Below are 23,229 nucleotides of genomic sequence, written 5' to 3' on the forward strand. Positions count from 1 at the left end.
TCAATATAGGATCCTCCAGATCAATCATTTAAGAAGAAAGAGCACCTAACAAATTTGGAAAATGGGAGGGGGGGAGGTAGCGGGCAAAGAAATCTGTTCTTGCCACTTTCCAGCTTGAACACTCGATATATCGAGAATTTGTGGTCTCAATATGTTTCAATAATACTATACATCAAATTAAATGTTGCAATGATGTACAAACTTGTGCAAATCAGAGTTTAAATGTCTTCTTCAATTTCTTATACAGATAGTAACTTTGATGATTTGGTAAGTTGAAAATGGAGGCACTTAAAAATGCATTTGTCAGATTGAAAGATAAAAAGTTGAGAGCCGACAACGTTTTTAGCTTTTTAGATATACCGGATGTCCCAAATCGAATGCACATAATACGGAATTTGGAACATAAATATGACATATTGGAACGAAGATTTCGTTAATGAAAAATGTCAAATGTCAAATGTCAATTTACTATTCGTCTCCACTAACACCAATTCTTTTTTTAATAGTAAAGAATATCTTTTAATTAAAATCGCAATTTGCGGGAAATCCAATTTTTAATTAAGTGATAAAACTTTTTGTTTGCTCCAGAAAGGTTTATTACGATTCCTTAGTTTTCGGTTGATCTGCAACAAAGCAACATTGGTTATACCCTGACAGATATGTTTTTGACGTATACAAATTAATTTAATCTATTTTTTAAATATTGCTTTTAAAACATGAGAAAAATCTAAAGTTTTTCGATGAACGGTTTTCGTCATTATTACTAAAGTTATCATCAACATCAAACATTAATGTCGTGTTGAAAAATTTGAATTTTTCAATTATTTGACCTTACGTTGGGTAACGATGAATGTTTACCTCTTCTTTAATATAAAATTGGTGGGGTTTCTCTTAGAGGTGCGTTTATCAAACAGAATATTTGGTTTAGTAAACTATTAGTATTCCATAGAATTTTTAATTTTTTTTTGTATTTTAAATCAGCAAAATTCTAAAATAGTTGTAAAAATAACCGCATAGTGATCAAAGCTCTGAAAGACATATTGGGGATAAACCAAAAGTTTAACTATTCTCATCAAAAGCATCAGTGTAATAGATCGTTGAAAAGGTAATTTGGTATAGATTTCGATTTTTAATTAAAAATTATAACTTGTCGATTAACAAACAAAAGTTAGTGTTAATTGGGACTGTTTATAAAACGATATAAGACACTTGATGACAGCAAAATGTCAGTTCCATTATGCCATTTTGATGTTCCAAATTTGAAATCTCTATCAGTAATATCAACTAAACTTGACTATGTACACTCGATTTGAATCACTCGGTATAGAAAAATTGTTAATCAGTTAAGCACGATATCTCTGGACACACAAAAAAAACTTAATTCAAAGGGGATTATCCACCTCCAATCGCCGTCAGTTAAAGGCATATAAATTAATCCGGTGCCTCGCAATTAAGCAAAAATTTTTTAAGCACATGGTAAACAGAAGTTATTAAAGGGACATGAGAGTATCGTTCACGATTTAATTTAACAAAAGCTCGAACTCTGCAATTAATTACGCGTTAAAACGTACACCATTGATGTATTAATAACCTGTCAAAGGTGTCACGGACACGTCAGGGGCGCCACAAAAAAAGCCAGGGTAGAAATCAAGGGCTCGGTTTAAGTGGAATTGGACATGTATTATGCCCTAAAGCAGAGCGCTCTTGCCCAGGGAGATTACTTCCAGCATTTCGAGGTTGTCAACGGCACCTGTTCCGATTCCATACTCGGGATCAAGCCTTATAGCGTCTTCTTGTTAATTATATAAAAAAGATCAATATGAAACTGTATGGACATGTAAGAATCTTTTATATGTTTGAGATAAAGTACACACACTTTTTAAAAAATTATTTGGGAGTAAGGTCTCAAGCACAGCAGACGTTCTTGTAGCGGTCGAATTGTACACTGTTTTCAGTTAAAATTAGTTGACAATAACATTCGCTCTTCGCAAAGGGTTCTGAAGAACACTCGTGTTAACTTTTTGGTGGCGAATCACCCACCGTTTTTAGAAAAAGGGAAAAAAAGTAGAAAAACGAAAATAAACCGTAAACTAAAATATGTGACAGATGTGTATTTAAATTGGGTGAAACATTCCGAAATTTATCTTTTGAATCGTTGAGCAATGAGAGTTCCCTTGACTCGAAGTATTTTATCATTCCAAAAAGTTGATTGAAGTCATGTTTCTTTTTATGTGTCCGAGGTTCACCTCTTGTTCAAACACAGAAGCAGGTGTTATTCGTGTTTACCAAACAACAGGCTACACATCGGTTTTTATTAAGTAAAATATATGCACTTTTTTTATTTTATACTTGTTTGATAATGGTTCTTTAGTAATGAGTAGCAAGGATCGTGCCTTTTAATCCTGTGACTATTATCAAAGACGTGCCGGAATATGTTTGACCTATGAAATTCTCTGTTTTTTTATGTAGTTTTGGTGTTTTTTAATTGTCTTTTTTAGAGGTCTAGATGTTACACCAATATAAAATTTCTCATGTTCGCAAGGAATTTTATATATGACATTTTTTGTGTATCGTTTTGCAACTACCAAAACTATATTAAAACTAGAGAATTTCAGAGGTCAAATATTTGCTAACATGCCTTTTATAATGTTCACAAAATTAAAAGAAACGATGCGTTGTTACCAAAAAAAAAACATTAACAAGGAAAGTGCTTATACAATTTTACTTAATAAAATGTGATGTGTTTTAAGTTTGGTTACTTATGCTTGAACGAAAGACAGTTTTCAACATATAAAAAAATGCTAAACACATTATTTGACTAGTGTCACAAAAAGGGTCATCCCTCGGCGATTGAGAAGAGTTTGGTCGATTTCACACAATTTAAATATTTATGTCTCATATATTCTACTTTAATGTTTCTTTTCGTTTTCCACTCTTTTTCCTTAGGTTCTGAAGACGATGACAGACTTGTCATCGAAACATTAACAAGGCTGTTTGCCCGAGTCCTTAGCAAACAGTGGATGCTTTTCTCAGTTGGTTTTAACCAAGAATAGCGTGCAATTCTACCTCTCCAACAACCAAAATTGTAAAGACGTTTGGATACTTATAAAAAAACTGTGGTTTGAAAAATTGTGTAAATATTTGAATAGAATAGGATCGGTTGGTTGAACTAATCTAAAATTTACCAAGCGTTTGGTTCACTTAGTAAATATATCTGACCAGAGACTAGAAGGGACGTAATAAATACATTTATCACTCTGTCCGGAAAGGATAATAACTTGGAACGGAAATGTCTACTAATCAAAATTTTATTAGCACGCCTGACGCGAGTAGTAATATAGAGAGTTAGTCTGTTGCTCGCAAATGGAAACTTCGGATAATAAGATTCCTTTGTCGGCATTAAAAATTGCTTTTATATGGAAAGCTCGGTACTTTTTATTATTCACAAATAAGCAAGGAGCATCTGGAAATCTTATTTTGGAATTGCTCATACTTTTCTTGTTCCAACGCCAGTGCAGAACTGGCGGAAGTGAGTACGAAAAGAAGACAATTACAATATTGAAGAGTAAAGTCTGAAACGACTGTATTGTGCTATAATTCTGTGGAAGTAATGAAAGAGAATTCTTGATGAAGAAAAACAGTTTATAAAAGGACATATATGACTGTTTGTGTTACACCAATGTTGCAAGTTAGATTATGGTTCGTTCCCACTCCTTATACGCTTCACAACTGAAATTTATTGGTATGATCTTTGAGCAGTGGCAGTCCATTTTACTAAGCATGAGGTTCATGAATTTGATGCTTTGCTGTTTTCCTTCTGATTTCCTCTTTTTGAATTATATGTTACTTTTTATAGATCTATTCAAACACACCCTGGTACATGCAGCGTCCACAGTATCGGATTTTCAGGATTCTTAAAGGACTTTTAGAACTTGGAATGTTTTTTTAAAGAAAATGCCGTAGGTAGTTTCCAGGTCCCCCAAAAATTTTTGATAATTTGAATCCTTTGATGGACAATAATCATCAACTGAATTTTCTTTGGTAGTGTATCATTGAATTCTTCTTTTCTCAGTTTTGATAATGCCTTTAATAAATAAAAGTCCCTCATTAAAAAATCTTGGTGCAATTTGGGATCAGAATTGTCGTGGAATAAAAAAAATATTCCCTGAAATTTTTCAACACTAGGAGAAGGGTTGTCGGCGTCTTTAAATTTAATCGACTAATTAACACCAACGTATACATTATATTAATTAGCTATGTCAGCTGTATACATCTAATTCAACGAGGTTGCAATTTGTAGTATTTTCTTTAGGTTTGGAAGACACTAAGGTTTTATTTAAAAATTTTTTTAAATCCATTGAAAGCAATTAACTTCTCTGAAAATGAATTTTCAAGATTCTTTGACCTAAGATAAGATAGAAGATTTATCATGGTCAAGATACGGTCGAAACCAGCGGATTTTTCGGAAAAATTTCGGAAATTTTAAAAAGCTTCGAGAGAGTACATTCCGAACTACATGAAATTTCGAATACGTTACTAAAGCCACAATATGGCTGGCGCAAAATTAAATTAAATCAAAAGCGCAAATTCAGTAAAAATTGTCGCTATTGTCGCCCAACATGATATCATTTCCTCGTTTCTTTTTGCAGACTAAAGACTGGAATTAGTCTCACGGAAATTTAATATTTCTGAGACCATTTGAGAATTATATATTCAATAATAAAATCCATGTCCCCAGTTTTAAGCATGTATAATAACACAACACGTATCCGGATCCTATTGTTATCTGATACAAAATGGGTTTGCGTGGTATCGCGGCCCATATATTCTAAACCTGGTAAAATTTGCGGTTGATAAAACTTTATAACGAATTAGCCCTATTTAAGCCCAGAGCATGTTTTATGTCCCATTAAGGCTTACAATGTGGCCGAAACATTGAAGGTTAGGCCTGCACGAGATTGCGGACTTCAAAAGGCGATGTGTGGGCTTAAAAATTAGTAAAAACGGGACCTTAATCGTCGAAAATAAACAGGCCGGATGTAAATACTGTCAACTTAGAATAAGATATTCATTCAAAATAACCTTTTGGGCCCTGATTCGTTTCGGGATAAACCAGAAATTAATACTGTCTGATTATTTTCGCATTTTTTTTCGGCTTTAAACAGCGTGCAAATGATGGTATAATTTAATCCGCGGAACACCCATACCCAGAGTAATCTCGGGACAGGATTAATTTTTGAGAAACTTGTTCTTAAACGAAGCAAAAAAGATGTATTTGGTAGCTGACGACCATATAGATAACTGCTAAATACGTCGTATGAGGGCATTAAACGTGTTCTTTTTTAATGGTAATTACAATAAGCATTTTCACCGAAGAAGAATAATCATGGTCCATTATCATCAGTGAAATTGCCGTTTTTTTAAATAAGAGATATTGTAAACAGCCTCGCAATACATTTGCAGCCACCTCCATCAAATTATTCTCCTTAAAGACAAACTGTCGGTGATTGGTCCGTTGTGATAAATAGATTAGAAGGATCAGTCTTTGCAGCGGCACTGTATAGTTTAACACCTTCCTAGAAACCGATATCTAATTAAGGATTATCCAGCAAGGGAGGATATTATCGAGACGTGCACTGTGGCTTGTCCAAACTTAATAGAGAGGTACCAGGCTTGCGATGGATCAATAGAGCAAATATTCATTGAAATGTTAGTACTCTATGTTTCTACTAAGAACTTAATTACACCCTGCAGCTGAGGGGATAGTTTATTTGCGGTAAACACAACAATACTACTGCAAATTATCTCAGTTAGGATGGAGCCGAGTTATCGACTAAATTAACTAGTTCAGACTTATTTAAATCGAATTCCCGTCTAGCCCAGCTCTAACTACCCTGTGTATATAAAAGTAGCCCAGTAGGTTTACTTCGTTTTGTTGTGAGACTCAGTGTGCTGATTTAATCCGATGGGATATCCAGTGATGTTAGGACAATTAGAAGTTGTGGCGGCTGAACAAAATCCTCTGCCAGGCAGGATTGCAGGCGAATAATTTTAATGCAGCAGGTACAATCAGGGCTGGATTCAGGATAAGTCACAATAACACCCAACCCTCTGCATTTCGTATCATCCTGGCAAAACTGTTCGTTTTATTATTACACAAAGGTGGTTTTACCTTGCTGAAATTCCTTAAAATGCGGCAAAACGTATAAAAATGGTGAGAATTATTCTAAAACTTGACTATCAACTACCGAGCGCGACCGTCTCGTCGGTACAAATGATAAGTTTCCCCCGAAGTTATGGTTATGCAAATTGTTTTAGAAGTTTCCCGAGGAGCAAAGGCGGTTTGCGACAAGAGGAGAACTTTTTTAAGCCGGTGAAACTAATTGCAATACACAAATCGAAGTCAACCAGAGGCGCAAGAGAACCCGTTCAACCCCCTTGTGGTGGTTCAAACAATATAATATAAAACTTAAAAGCTTGTTATACTTACTCGCTATAAGCTAATAACAGTTTTCAAAGAAAACTTTCCTGAGCGAAGTTTTCTAAACAAATTGGAGATCCTCTAATGCCCACTTATATTGCACTTTTAGCGAGATTAAATGTCTCTATGTGCATAAAGCAGCGTCAGGATTTTGATTTAGAACCGCAAATATTATACGAATCTCAAGTTTATTTAGATTGAATGATCGGAAGATAGGTAGGATCTGGTTCTAGAATATAGTGGTCCTTTATTTCCTGGTACATAAGCATAAAATTTAATGTGGACTCGCATTAAGTAATGAGATATACTTTAAGAATTAATTTTTTATTTGAAAATGGGGAAGATTAACAAATCCGAGTAAATGCAGTATCACATCGTGATCAAACCCTTAGAAAAATCTCAGTCGCGCGACTATTTTTGCAGTGTAAATTTTCTGTTAGCGCAGACGATCAATTAGAAGACGAAGCTGAATATGTCACATTGAATGAAGAATTACGCATTTGCATAGCTGTTTTCTGTTGGAAATTACAGCGGCGTCAAAACTCTGAAGTACAGAACGACAATATTTAGTACAGGTATATAAAAGTATTGTAAATTATTTATCAGAGATGAGGAGTGCCATACATTTGAAAGTTTAATGTAAAGAAGCTTTAAATATGCTATCTCTAAGAGAGATTAATGCACTTGCATACTACTGTCTTTTGAAAATAACATCGGCGTCGAAATCCTGTAATACAAGGTGTAAATATTTAATATGTGATGTATAAAAGTATTGTAAATTATTCAGCAAAAATGAAAAGAACTAAAGACGTGAAAGCTGAATATAAAGAAACTTAAAATTTACTATCTCTAATGGAGAGTAATGTAGTTGTATAGTAATTTTTTTGAAAATTACCGGATACTGAAAATTTAAAAATCCAAGCTGCCAATATTTATGAAGAAGTATGTAAAAGTTTAAAGAACTTAAAAGTAAACAAGCCTACAGCTTGCTGTATCTAATACAGAATGATGCAGTTGCGTATTACTTTTTTTTTTTAAATAACAGGAGTTTGAAAATTTAAAAACCTACAGTGTAAATATCTGGGAAGTGATGGGTAAAAGTTATGGAAATTATTTTTCGCGGACAGCAGCAACCTACAATTTGAAAAGAGGAAGTGCTCAACCCTCGAGTATATTAGATCGCATAAGGAACGACACAAATGTTTTTCTTTAGAAATAACAGACTTCGAGATTGTTCAACATTATCCCTTATAAACCTTTGACTTAGAAATAGAATTTTGAAACGTTGTATAAACAATGAAGAATAATGCAGTTTCACAGGTAGTTTTTTCTAGAAAAAAAAATCCTCGCTATTTTTATTCTTAGAGATGAGAAAAGTTTTTGGATTTGCAAATAATTCCTGAAATGTACTTTCCGGTAAACGTAACGGCGGCTTCAAAACAATTCATTTCATCAAGTTATAAATTTTCAAATGGTGACAATGGTAATATTTGAAAAGTTATATCTCAAAAATGAGAAGAGATTTTAATTTAAAAATGGAAATTAGAGAAACCTGAATTGTGGTAAATGAATGAACGCAGTGGCATCACGAATAATTTGAATATAACGTGTGTTTTAGAATCTTGACATTCGATGCTTGCATCGTTCCGAAATTGCAGGTATTTTTTCAGAGAATTTTTAAGAAGCTTCAAGCTAATCCTAAAAAAAAATAAATCTCACAAATGAGAGGAGCTTTCGGGTTAAAAATGGATAGTAAACAAACCTGAAATGTGCCATCCTAAATGAAAAATGAGGCAGTTTATTAGTTAAGTTTTTTAAAACTATTTCACGCAGATGAGACCAGTAGCTTATATAATGCAAATAATTTTTCTCACCCACTGTCATTTTCCGTTAGACGGTAAACACTGCAAGCAAAAGACCCTTCCTGGATCGATTATTTATTTGATTTATCCTTCAATTGTATTTGACTGACATCCACTGAACCAACAGCCATTGCAAAGACTAAATAATATTCTAAATCCATGGAGGCATTAATGTTTCAATAGATAATCCGAAAACAAAAAAAGCCGACCGACAGCGATATTTTATCCTCAATAGCACCAGATATCCAGCCATATATATCATCCTAACGATATTTGATTTCGACAGGTATAATTGCATATCCCGAAAACTTACAAAAGTGTATAGTTCCTGAACCGTATTTGCGAGTGATATTTTTCTATTCTTGTCGGTTTTGCTTTTCCATTTTCCGGAAATTAAAAATGCACACAACCAAAGTGTGATTTGATTGCTGGCTTTTTGTTACTTGGTTTGGTACTTGATGGAGCGTAATCATCCCATTTCAATAAACGAAATAAGGATCGTTATTAGGTCTCTCTGAAATAAAATGTTGCGAAGTAGCAACTCGATCCTTTTTAATGTATTTTTGTAAACCTCCCTACATCCTCGCTGAGTTAGAACGAAGGAAGAGAAATCAAATAAGACGGGCATGCACTTGTTGTTTCTAACAAGCAGCATCGTTCATCAATACGTAAGACAATATAATTTCATAAGAGTAAGCTAGAGATAGGAGGGTAAATTTATGTTGTAGGTAATCCAGTAACATCGATTCTCCGGAAAACTGAAACACAGCATGGGCAAACTAAATTATGACACCCTGGAGTTCACAAATATCGCCAAGGTTGTGTTAGGAATTTAGTAATTCACGAGAATAATGCGTATAAAGCGACTGCGATTAATTAAAATGATTGAATATGCATGAATGACTATTTGGACTAAGATTAAGCCAGAGCTGAGGAATATAATTTGTTTGGAGGGCACAGACTTTCAAAGGAGGAAATCACTCTTTGCGGTGCATTTCATTGTGCCCCGTTTCGAGCTGCAGAAACGTCCATAAAGAGATTGCAAAAATTATAACTTATAAAGTAATTTCATTCTCCACTTGGCAAGATGGATTTTTACGCCGCTTTGAAAGCTTAGACGTATTTATGAAACATTCCATTCCATCCCGATATTGTACTTAAAATTCACTATCTGTGCCGCGAAATATGGTCTCCGTCCTGTGTAAATTTTCACAGCTGGTTTCGATCTGGCAGTTCTCAAGGAGATACAAGAATTGATCATCTGGCAACAATACCTCCATTTCACACCCCCTTATTCAGTTATGAGTGTATTTTACATTTCATTTGAATTCTGACGTTGTTTACATTTTCCCAAGGTACCCTTCTCCATTAGCCTCCGAGGATATGTTTGTAACTTTTAGGCCGGTTTGGCTTCCGGCAAAACTGTTCACCTTCCCCGCATTCCGAAGGCAAGCTATTAACGGGCTTAATAAAAAAATACAAACGGAGAATAATTTGTAAACTGTTCTTCGCAGAATGGCAAGAAGACGAAGATATCGGGAAACTGTCATTTATTAAGCCAGTCAAACGACTGGTAAAAATTCGATATACACGCTATTTCAGTTTCGGTCAAGCTTGGGCATTTAGAGCACGCCTTCTTGAAGGATAGCACGACAGACGAGTATAATTGCGTCCGGACGTGATCTGAGTTAATCGGAAGTAGAATAAGAATAGGCAACTACGGTTAAGTCTTGCAGGGATAACCCAACTGACGATCTTTAAATTTTCATTTGGTACATTCATCAATTACCTGCCCTCTCTGTTCCTTTCTGTTTTTAAATTAATAAAAAAAAATTGTAGTTTACTCACGTTAATGGGAATTCGTACAGAGAATCGGAACACGAAATATACTGCGTGTCATAGAAAAGGCAACACCCCGTAAAAATGATTTGATAAATATGCCTGAAAATTCAATCGTTTTTTGTATTTCTATATGCAAACATACGTACCAAAAATTATTTGAGTAGAATCATTTTTACAGGGTGTTCTCTTTTCCATATCGGACAGTATAGAACTCGGTGCGATGAAGGATTTCTTATGATTTTCAGTTGTGAATGTTAATAGTATAATTAAGGAGATTCTATGTCCCTCTGGAGTATTATAACGTCTCAAGTAAGAAAAGTTTGTTTTGAATAATTTACAGTTTACGGAAGAAAATTCTTTAATGAGCGAGGAGTTGTCCCGCAACATCATCTCTAAATTGAAAGAAAATCTTAGTTAAACAGCTTTTCCATGACCTCACTGTCACTGTAATGCCTTGGCCAGATTACTGTTCTGTCAGATGTTTTATCTGGTCGTTTAAAAAAATAATGTTTGTTTTCATATATATCATTTGCTCGAGGTTATTTTGACAGAACCTTTGTATGGTTTTGATGGATATTATATGTTAATTTAAAGTATTTGATTAGTTTTAAATTTGTGTTATAATTTTTTCATTATTTAAAATATACATAACGGGCTTATTAATTTTATAACTTAATATGGATTACAAAACAATCGAAACAAGTTGCAACGTTAACAGCACATTCGACGAAGAAACGACTAAAGAATGTACGGTACTACGTTGGTTCCAAAAATTTGAGACATGAGACGTTCAAAGATGAGGAAGACTGTATCCGAAGGACGACCATCGATAATGACCACTTGTAGGCTTTGGTGGAGGCGAATTATAGTAAAACATTTCGAGAACTTGCAAGCAATTTAGGTGTTACAATTAGAACAATTTCGAAACACCTGAGAGAACATAGAAAGTAAAAAAAACTCAACAAGCAGATTCCACACGAATTAAATGAAAACCAAACAAATCATCGGTTTAAAGTTGCCTCTTCCCTCACTTTGCGCAACAATAATGATCCTTTTCACGATCGAAATGTGATGTATCACGAAAAGTAGATACTATACGATAACGGACAACGGTCAGCTCGATGGTTTGACCATGGATCAAGCCTCACATGATATTCTAAAGCGAAAGTTGCATCAAAAGAAGGTAATGGTCACTGGTGGTCTGCGTCCGACTTCACTCAACACAGCTTCTTGGACTTGGGCGAAATAATTACGTCAAAGTTAGACCGTCGTCAAATTGACGAATTGCACATAAAATTTTGACGTCATCCAGCATTAGTAAATAGAAAAGGGCCGATTCTGCTTCAGGACAAAGTTCGGCCGCACATCGCACAATTGATTCTACAAAAATTAAACCAGTTAGACTATGAAATCCTGCCACATCCGCTCTACTCGTCAGACCTTTCGCTCACTGACTACCACTTCTTTAAACATTTGGATAACTTCTTAAGGGATAAATGTTCTAGAAACCAAGACGACGCCAAAACTACCTACAGTGATTTCATCGGTTCCAGAACTCCGGAATTTTACGTTACTGACATAAATAAACTTGTGTCGCTTTGGTCACTGTGCATTGAATCGAATGGTCTTTATTTTGAATAATAAAGTTTTGTTTTACTTCAAATGCATATATTAAAAATTTAAGATTGAAAACCGACATTATTTTTTAACCAACCTGATACATCTAACTGATCCAGAAAACAGATATTCGATTATTGAAATACCACCACATTCCCGAATTCTAAGGTTGACAAATTTCGCCCCAATTTACACGGAATATTGATAATTTAGATAATCTTCCTGCGTAACGTTTAGAATTTTAATAACCATCCGAAGGATTTCAAGGCTTTAATTCCCATCAATCTTAACTGAGTAAATATTGATATATCCATCACTTCCCAGTTTAATAAAACACAAATTCCAATTAGACAGATCGTTTTATTTTAATTGTATTTCCTCGAGCACCCTTTCGGCTGTGCCTTTTAATTTGTGATATTTATAGCTGGGCCCAAAGCCGGTGAAGTTGATTTCAAATCCGAAATTTACTGGCGACGCTTAAATCTCGATCTGACGCAACAAAACAATGCAAATTGCCCTAAGAGTGAAACTGGCAGAAATTCGTAAAGGACTAATCTCGTGCCTTATTCCGCACGCGTAATTGCAGGCTTTACCTCTCGGTCTGGCTACGAATTATATAAATGTTGAAATAGACCAAAACTTGTGACATTCTGTCTAATTAGCTAGATGAAAAGGGTCGTTTGTTGGTATGGTTTTCAAGTGTGGATTTGTATATTGTCAAATTAGTATAATCGCGAGGATAAGCCACCGTATCTTGACTTAGCTCCGTTCTTCAAACATTATGCTTATCCAAAATAATAGAAAAAGTCGTGATCTCGAAACAAATACATTTTTCTCATGACCAATCATGAAAGTAATTTCATACAGGGAAACAAGAAGTGTTAACACACGCTTATGTTAGAAAAAATAAATGGATTAAAGAAACAATGTATTAAGCAAATAGGCAACGGCGACTTAGCTACTAGTCAATATATCTTAAAATCATCGCCTATTTGGTCATTCTAAAGCATGCGCAAATCTGTACTGACCAGATTGAAGTAGTATCGCATTTGTAATGCGATAACCCGGGTTCGAGTCTTGGTCGATTAAACTTTTTTAATCACTTTTTTTGTATATGGTCTATGATCTTTGGAAGTACTATAGCATAAGGAGTAAAAGAGTTTCTGAACACTCGCCTGATTGTTGTCCGTATCTGTCATGCGTAAGCTACATTTCACGCTCCTGCGGTAAGAGTTACTTTCTTCGCCTGTTATGGAAATAACTACATATTACCTGACTTTAATACTCAACCACAGAAGTAATATATATTTCCTTTAGCCGTTAAGAATCTGGGTAACTTTGAGAGTGATTTTCAAAATTTTTAGTTTAGTTCCAAATTAAGGTTGGTTCATAATGCATTTTTAAAAATTTCAGACTGGAAAATGTCTTATCCCGTGCTAAAATAGGACCCAAACTGGTGGATTTAAGGAAAAAAAGGTACATAAAATATTTCGAAGCTTTTCAAAAAATTTCCATTAAGCGAACTAGCTCCTTTTTGCTTTTTGGTTTAGAAATTGTCAGCGATGATGTTTCGTGATGAATTATCCTAAATATTTGAATTTTCGCTGGTTCGAAGGGGCCCCAAAATGAAGGTCTCTCAATCTCCCAGCCAACACAAAACTATGGGTTTTCTGTATTAAATGTACAGCGCGACTTGCAATAATCCACCAGCCTTGTGCAGCAAAAAGGGTAAAGAGCCGCTATCAATATGTCCGGGCAGCCGTTAAATCACCATGCTGTCATACGCCGGTACGCGCTGGTGCTGCAATATGCCAGCAGTAGACCTGGATATGCCAACGAAGTGATATTTTTATTGGTATCTTTGTGAGCGAATATACCATGGACAACTAAATGGTATTGAACAGCATAGTAGATGGGAATAGTGAATCGTTTGGTTTGTCTGGGCTAAACATCAAGACAAGAAAAACAATATGCAAAAGAGAAGGTGCATCCTAACAAGTACTAATCCATGGGTCTTCTGCATTAAATGGACATGACAACTTATAATAGATTGTCCACCCTATACTACAAAACTTGTAGTGGGCCTTTATCAGTAGGCATCTTCGGACGGCCTTTAAATCACCGTGCTGCGATACACAAATACTGAGTCGCTAATATGTACCTATCAGAAGTATACCACCATAAGCTTATGAAACATTAATTGGTTTTATTGTTGTTTTTGTGCAGTGTAATATGTATAAAGTTGCGATTCCCTCAAAATCGAAGTTTTTTTGCAAGATATCGTGTAACGAACCCGCATAAATATTTGTATATTTCCCTAACCAATAGACTATTATACAAAATACATACAGGCGATATGCAATAGAGTATGTATGATCTACATGCTCAGGTAGACCACAGTTAGTCTTTATTTCATTGTACAGGCGATTTCATACTGCTGTGAATTTGTGTTTGCTGAGCTGTATTTTTAATGCTTCAGGACTTCAACTGCAGCTTTCAAACTTTGAGCGGCGATAGCGTGGGAACCCGTGGGGCAATTACCTTAAATAACAGCTCAAATTAATTGCCTCTATGAGCTCTATAAGTTTAAGTAAATCGAGTCGTAAAATCTTTAGTTTTCGTGATAGGTGCTGAGACATTTTCATATCTAGATTCACTATTTTGAAACGTTTTCAAGTTTCTCAAATTGCATTTTCAAGGATTCAGCATCTCAGCTTAGATATTGAGGTTTAATATATGATTCATATCAGCCCATTAAACTGAGAAACAGCATCTGAAAAATTCAAAATTGAACCTGTAAATTTCTAAAGGGGAGCGCTGATATCTTGGGAATTCATAAAGTAATTTCCTCAAATAATAACTTAAACAAGTTTCTTCTCTGACGTAAGATTACTCTGATCACTGTTTTTGCGAGCTTCAAACTGCCTCAAACTATATTTCTAAGATTCCTGTGGATATGGATGTCGCTTTAGTTGTGAAACTAGTAGACCGTTTTGTATAGTTTACTCTGTATATGATTTAGGAATATGTACGATTTTATTTAATATATAGGGCATTTTTGATATAAATTAACGTAAATATATACACCTCAATGGAACATATGTATTATTCCCGAACTCATTAATTTTTATGTAAATTTATGGCAAAAACTTGCGGCAACATTTAGTGCGGAACGCTCAGTATTGACTCTCAAAATGCTGTTGAAAGTTATTAAATTTTCTGGATTTCCTTACCAAAGAAATTCGGTTAATAGATTGTTCCTATTCCCACAGTTTCCCTATTTCATTTAGAAACAATATTAGACATCGCCTGGGAACAAAAACTTGAAACAAAGTCGTGGATTAAACCAGCTTTTCCACTTTAGGGTCTAATAAATGAACTGCTGTAGCCTGATTGTGCCCAAAAGCACTGAAACTCCCTCCCTGAAGACACATATACTTAGAAACTGGAGGTGGTAATAATTCATTTCAGTTAGTTAACATAGGTCTTATATTGGTTGTATGTCAGTGCCTTGCGAGCATGCGCCAGGAGACTATCTGACACGACTGTCGAGCAAGTAATATATTTTTGTTTCAGATGAGAAAGTTTTTAACTTGGAAGTGAAGACCTACGTTCAGGACGTTGTGGGTAAGTTAAAACCCTATTAAATTTAATTCGATTTCAGCTCTTCAGTCAACTTAATCCCACTGGTACAAAGTTTAAAATTCATTTTTCCCCTTGAGTGGCTAAGCAACGGTTATTTGCGTTTATCAAATTTTGATTTTTTTAGGCTTGTAGCGACACAATTGTAATTAGTTTGTGTCTGACTTTTAATGTTTGCGCCTACATCGACCGTCAGGACATTATAAAATAATAGTCCCAACGCGACGTAATTAGTAGGAATTCATTTTCGGTCAAAGCTGAATGCACAAATTAAGCAATGTTCTGTGGAATTGAGCAATTCAAGAACCGATTAAGTAAATTGAATTGGGGAAAAACGATATTGCGGCGATCGGCTTATCGCAATCATCAGCTCTTTAACAAACAACAACAGTGAGGTATACCCCGAAACCGAAGCTCCTGAAAGAAACCGTGGTTCAATAGCTTTGTCATATTGATTTCTGGTGGTTTTATTTCTTGGCAAGTTGTTTGTTTACATAGCAAACATGCCAGTTGGTTAGTCGGGGAAGCGTTTAATAACTGAGCTTCAATAAGACCGCCACGACGCCGTCTTATATTGAATTTTAAGCTCTTTTGTTTGCTTAACAAAGGTCAGCGCAACTTTAAAGGGTACGATACACGTCTATTGTTAAATATTTCTTTCTGAGATATCTATTGCTAAAATTCCTGTCACTTAATGACGGTTAATGATGTGTTATTTTCAGCCGGCGCATTACCTATTCCGAGAGCTTTTTACGTCTTTTCCCTAATAATTGTTGAAACGTAAATAAGAGGTATTAGAGACGGATGTTCTCGCTTAGGTCATAAATTAAATAGAATGGCGTACCAGCAAGCCAGCAATGACGCCGCAAGGTTTTGCTACACAAATAATCCTTGTGTAGGCCTTAACCGGTGCTCCTTCGTTTATGTTAATATAAGGCCGGGAAAATTGCATTTTCGCGCAGACTCTAAACCTAGACTTAGTTATCTCGAATATTTAATATCTCAATAGCTTCTAACCGTTTTCAATGCAAAAAGATTCGTATGGTAGTAGTTCTCATATGAAGGAATGCGGAAACGCAAAATCAACCCAGAGAATCGCTCTAATCCCGTCCATTTGGAATTTGGCATAGCACAGCCTCAGAGGCGAAAACCGAATTCCAGTGAAACAGGAAATTTCTTAGCTGGTCTCAACATTAGTCCGTCCCGTTTCCACTCATATAGAGAAATTGGTCAGTCCTAAACCGAATGCGTACTTCATTAGGGCGAATGGAGTCAATTAAATATCAGTGACGGAGATCTAACCTCTGAAACAATACCTCACCAAATGAAAATTCCTCACGGCGCTCGTAGTTTTCATTTTAATTATAGAATTGTTGGAACACCATGCTATAGGTATTTGTGTTAATTGTTTCATAATTGTTATTTGAAACTGACTTTTCAAACGTGTTGATGAATTTAATGTCTTCGGAAGGAGCACTTTTTCGGCATTATTTAGGTAAATATGACATACATTTCTTTGTAATAGAAAATATTTCATTAAAGATTTTAAACACAGTGAGATTCAATCGATATCGAGTCACCACTAGGAAACCATCGTTCGAGGTACCTATTGTAATCCGATTAGAATCACGAACAAATACAGGGAAAAAATTGTTTATTAAATAAAATATTAACATGACGTGTTGCAGTAAGAGAATATATATATATATATATATTATCTCAAAGATGATATCACATCAATTTAAATATTGTAAATTTTAAACGTATTTTTTTAGAACAGAAACGAATAAAAAAATGCTATTCGGTTTCTTTTTTTAACATACTTTTTAATTTGTTTAATTTTTAAACGGTATTCGCTTTTGTTAATGTATCTACAATCTTTCTCTATTGATATAAATCCTAATTTTACATGAACCTAAAATGTTCTTAACTTCGAGGAAAAATCCACAGCACAGCGGCATTTAAATTGGTCTTTTCATCCAATTTGTGTAAAAATATAGGTATTCGCCATATTAAAAAGTGTGAATTACTATTCGAGGAGACAATGATTTTTTTATTTTTGAGGGAAAATTCTATTAAGTTTTAGGATCTTTTTGAGTTTTTTTTATTGATGTACGATATAACGATGAATGACAGAAAAGATCTAGGAAAAGAATTTTTCTAGAATTGACAGGTACATAGGCTAAATTTGAATGAAAATAAGTTTTTTAGTGCTGTATAGGGCAACGAAAAATGTACTGTAAAAATCAAAAAATTTTAACCAACTACATTTCATATCTACTGTAAATATTGAATTATAGTTGTAATGTCATCTAATAAGAGCCCTGGTTAATATATGGGAGCATGTTCAGTTTTATTGGTTTTTATTCCCGAGAAAAAAGACACAGGTTATTTCCAAATAAAAATGTAAAACCGACGCGTACTATTTATTAAAGTTATTAAATAATATTTCATTTGAAATGCAGAAAGGGTCCCATTAAGTGATTAAATAGCAACTAAGTTTGGAATGAATTAACACACGATTTAACAAATATTTTTTTATTAATTGGGCTTTGATGAAAACCTGCCGAAGCAAAGTTTTGTTCATTATAGCTCTATCTCACTGATTTTTTATTCAGGGCGGTTTTAGAATCAATCCATCCTCGAATTCTCGTTATAATGCCATTTTATAACCTTGGTCGATATTTTGGAATATGTTTGCTTTTTACTCAAAAAAAGTTACACGACAATTTCAAAAAGTTCTTTTTGATTTGTTACCTTATACAGTGAGTGTCTGTTATACGATTTTAATTAGATTAACTCTAAACGCCGACTGAATACAAATTCAGTGGCGTAGAGCTGTAATTCCTTAAATTTTGCTTCGGCACATTTTACCAATGTAGAAAACAAATTAATAAACAATGTTTGTTGAATAGTCTGTTAATTGATGTTCAAGTTAGTTCCCCCCACATCAAAATTTTTAATAAAATATCATCTAACAGCTTTGGCTAATATCATGGAATCGTTATGGCGATTTTTAAAAATCTTTTGGGCTGCAAAAGAAGATATGGATAATTAAAAAAAAAACATTATGTTCACGAAACAAAACGTAGAAGACTTTCAATATATTAAAATGCTCGAGTCAAACATAGTGGTTAAAAATTTTAAAATCTTGAGGCATTTTTTAGTTTTTGATTGTTCATTTAATATCTTACGGCATTTTAAACCGACATTATTAAACTTTCTATCTGAAGAAAAATTTTATTTGTTAAAATGTGACATTTTATGTTTAATAATGCAATTAACGCAGACCGTATGTATGAAGTTGTTTGCTCCGAATGAATATCATCAGGCCATGATTTTGTAGACGACTCGAAGTAACAAATCGCGCCAAACACTATAACGAAGAACAACAAGAGCATGTTATCGGTTACTGAAAGTCCTAAACTATCGCTTCGCAAAATTGAATACACCGGAGGTAACTCAAAATCAACAGTCGAGTTTGTTTTATACAAATAAAGACACCATCCAAATAAACTTAGAATTTGTCAGAAGCTTTAAACTAACGGTGAAATGTGTCAATTGTCTGCAATAAATTATTTAGGAAAATGAGTGTCGAGCTATAAAGAATTAAATTTTCAGCATGAGAAATAAATAATTTTGGTTCAGGGAGAATCTCCATATCTACAGCATTCCACGTTATTAATATTACTTTAGATTTAAAACATTGGTTCGAATATTTGATACATTTTTATAACTATTTTACGTAAATGGAATCTGGAGGAACTCTTAAATAATCCCCAGTTGGCTTTAATACAAAAGTGTTGACTCCAAACAAGATGGCACACCCTCGCATAATTCAAGAGTTGTACAGGAAAATGTATTTTTATAGATTTCCTGGAAGATGGATAGGTGCACCTTTGGCAAAAAAAAATTAAATGGGTTACATCACCCCATTTAATTTTTTTTTGAGACTGGGTCAAAAATCATGTTTATCGACATACCTTTGAGATAGAAGAAAAATTAGAAAGAGTAGTTCTTACATCTCTCAAAACTATTACCCCAAAAATGTGACTTAAAGTTTTAATTGTGGCATTCAAGCCATGTTATAAAGTAATAATCATTTGTTTGAACAATTTTTGTAATTTAGCTAATGTACAACTAGGCCAAAAATAAGCTGCGTCACTTTTGTGGCGTTAAGGACACGTAAGTAAAGTAGATAGGCACGTAAAATAATAAAAAGTAATGAGAAACCCAAACATTGCGTAAATTGCGGAATATGATACATATGTGAACCACTTTGAAATAAAAGATTGTAATAAAATTGAAAAAAACTTACCAGATTCGTATTTTGAAAAAAAGGTTATAAAAAAACTCTAAGGAACACATGGTTTTAGTTTATATCGAGCTCTTGCCATAACTGGGGAAAAAATAACTAAGGAAGATATCAATTTTGGCTTTTCTCAACCAAGTTCGCATTTGTTACCATTTTTCAAATCATGTTGGACATATTTCTTTCAAACATGCGGCATATCGAATAAATTTTTTCGAAAATTATCTGTCAAACTGAATGCTACTGTGCGATTATTTTTTCTCAAAAAAATATTTGAAGTTCGTATTTGTCTGAGACACAAATTTATATCATTATCCGAATAGAAAAAAACCTTGAACTGAATGGTATTTTTGCTAAATATGTAAAACAAATCGTCGCGTCTTGTAACTTCTGTTCTGACCAAATAGAAACGAAAAACTTTCATTTCCTAATTTACTATTGCTAATGGCAAAAATAGCGTTAAATAAAATCCTTTGCCGAAACGAGTGAATCTGGATATAAATTAATACGGAATCCATTTTGATGTTTGATTGTTCTGTTATATCGCCTTATTTCAAGTGCAATAAACAAGCCTATTCAATATAAGCGATACCATAATAGACGCGGTACAAGAACGTGCTTAGAAATAGAGCTTAATTCCGGACAATAGAGAAGCAGGTGATCGGGAGGCCGAGTGACCAGCAGGACACCGTCTTGTGAATGCGCTCCCCACCATCGCCGTTTCAGGACTAGTCCTGTAGTCCTTCGTCCAACGCAAGCCGACAGTTGAACGTAGGCTGCAGGACTCAGGCGACAATCCTGTTGCAAATCCTGTAGCGCTCCCGGCGCGAAAACACGTGTTTCTATCCGTCGCTGTTCGGTGTGGAATTAACACTAGTTCCGCTAAATATTTTCCGGAATGATTTTCCTGCCAAAGTAATTATTGTTAGGTGAGTTTTTCGGCTGCTGAACCCCAAAAGGCTGATTGTGCACTTTGTAACGTGCGGGATAGAAAAAAAGCGAAAATCAATCAAAACTTTTTTAGCCCTGGTTAGCTTTATACGATCGGAAGTGCTTCAAAGTTTTATGAGTGTGCTTCTGAAAGGCTCTTATGTATATTTCTGGATTACGGCTTCAGAAAGTGATTGTCCTTTATAGCCAGATGTCAAGAACAAAAGTTTCTGCTCTTCGTAAATTTTTCCCTAGTATGAATGAGTGAAACAACAATGGTGGCATGAACTGTGAAACGCGATACTTTGCTGCTAATTGACTTTGACTCGAATTTAATCAATTTACGGGGATCATGTTTTTTATTGTTTACCTTTCAGTTTCATTAGTGAAACCATAGAAAATAAGCTTAAATCCAAGCCGTAGAGCGGATATCAATGACAATTTGCAGCACTCTATTTTCTCTACAGTTAATTTTTAACTTACACGCTTGGTAAGGCAAATTTATGCAAAAATTATGCAAAAGATTGAGCGATTGGACCGTCACACAATAGCCTTAATTGCATTAATTTTTGAGACAAATTTGTTTATATAATAAAGCAGTATAAATAGAGACACCAGGAACAACGGAATGGTAACAAATTTTAAGTATTGCGTGTCTAGGGCAAATATTTATTTCCATTCGAGGCGGTTTTCTTATGTTAAATCTCCCGAACAGCGTGTTCAGAGATAGGGGGCTGATTTCAAATACAAATTAGGAATATCTAGATCAGAAATAAAAGAAGAGAAATTTCAATTTCATGTATGCCCTCGTAAATAACTGGGTAAATGTCTATTGAACTATCGAGTAAACAAAGAGCTATTGCAAACAAAAGTATCTGGTAGAGCCTGATATACACCGCCTTAGTCAAAAATAAATGAAATCGTCTACCCTGATTTATTGATGGGCATAGCTGTAATTTATTATTTAAACACACGCATATGTGAAACCTAGTTATAGGTCATTTACAACAACCACTCTTTGTTGGAGAAAATTGCCGATTATTGATATAATTAGGTACTTTTAAAATGGACGACCATTCAATTTCAGAATTCTTCATGTAATGTTACTATTTTATAAATTAAAAAAATTCGTATTAATATAATTACTATCCTGCGTTTCACGATTACGAACTTCCTGGAGACTAAAACACACCCATTTACCCCAATCCTCCTTATATGTATAGAGTAGAAAATAGGTCTACAAGATCGTTAATGTTTCAAAAACGGTTTGACCTAAAACGTATGACGTAAATGAAGTTAGAAATTTAATTCAAATAACAGCCTACACTCTAGTTATTGGCAGTTAATTAGTTATTACTAGTAGTAGACTTTGTTATTTCAAATGGAACGGTCTATATACAATGTGGCCCAAATTAGTGGGGAATGTGTTGGAATTTTGGAAACTCTAGGAGATTCAAAGAGGGTTAAATGAGCAAAGTTTTAGAGATTTTTTTTGGAAAACTTATATACGGTGTAAAAATTGCTTTAGCTTACTACTCTACCTAGACATAGAATAATGAGAAACGCTGCAAATTTAACTTTGTTCGACACCTTTTAATACAAGTCGAAAGTTACTTTGAAAATAAACACACTTTAATACGCAAAATACATAGAATATAATGCGTAGAATGCACATATTAAGAAATAATCTATTGGCACACGTTTCCAAGCTGCATGCGGCGACTTCGTAAATTCTTATGAACGCTTTTTTTTGAAAAGTGTCGAAATAACGACAACGGTACCAACATGGAATAATACTCTTGTTGATACAATGAAAGGGTGCTCTAGCCCTTCCAGAAAAAACAAGAAATCCAATTAGTGTTAAAAAAATGTTTGCAGAGTCTTTCCTTTCTACTGTAAGTATACTTTTCATACTACACACAAACCGGCCTTTCAGCAAAATTTTAAATTCTGAATGATGATTTTTTTTTAACATCCAGTACTAAAACAAAAACGAAGCGTTTCTTGGTGGTATATAACTGATGTGGTGACTTATTTACTTGCACTAAGATAAAGATTTCTATTGCATGCCGAAGTTCTGCTAATAAACTAACCCCTATATGGTAATATTGATTTCAGCACTAATATACAGAGTATCCTGGTTAAGATATGGACTGAAATACATTACTAATTTATTAATTAAAATTGGGAAAATTTAACAGGATTTTCTATACGAATACGCAGATATGTGATATAGGATTTTAAAGTTGATTAAAAAAGTTTTTTTTTTTAATTTGTATTAGCATATTGAGGAGTACTACAATATATAATCTCGTTACATAAATTTCTTAACTACCGCGCGTGTCTCTAATATTATTCACACACGGCTAAATTTAATAGCAACCTTTTCCATGCGTAGAATTTAATTTTTTTTGCCTCTAGCCAGTGTTTCCAATATTTATTATATATTGCATTATCTATTTCAAAGAGATATGCGTCACATTTTCAGTACCCATTAACAGTAAATTACCCCGTACGCGAATATCAAATTTTTATGAGTTTTT

The 23,229-nt window shown here is 34.2% G+C and overlaps 1 protein-coding gene across 11 annotated transcripts in view; it reads left to right on the forward strand.

The window, feature by feature from the left end:
- LOC136348488 (agrin-like) overlaps nucleotides 1–23,229 on the forward strand; it is a 198,601-nt gene that overhangs the window by 46,577 nt on the left and 128,795 nt on the right. For 6 of the 11 annotated variants that reach the window (XM_066299335.1, XM_066299339.1, XM_066299337.1 and 3 more), the window contains exon 1: nucleotides 20,533–20,685. The exons of 1 other annotated variant lie outside the window; for it this stretch is intronic. Coding sequence is in view for 3 of the 10 variants with exons in the window: in XM_066299338.1 (XP_066155435.1) it covers nucleotides 15,379–15,429 (51 nt within the window). In the remaining 7 variants the exon portion in view is untranslated. Of the gene's footprint in view, nucleotides 1–15,378; nucleotides 15,430–20,532; nucleotides 20,686–23,229 lie in introns of those variants that run through there. 4 more of the 11 variants (XM_066299338.1, XM_066299340.1, XM_066299345.1 and 1 more) reach the window with 1 other exon arrangement.

This window comes from Euwallacea fornicatus, chromosome 33 (genome assembly GCF_040115645.1).
Source record: "Euwallacea fornicatus isolate EFF26 chromosome 33, ASM4011564v1, whole genome shotgun sequence".
Lineage (NCBI taxonomy): Eukaryota > Metazoa > Arthropoda > Insecta > Coleoptera > Curculionidae > Euwallacea > Euwallacea fornicatus.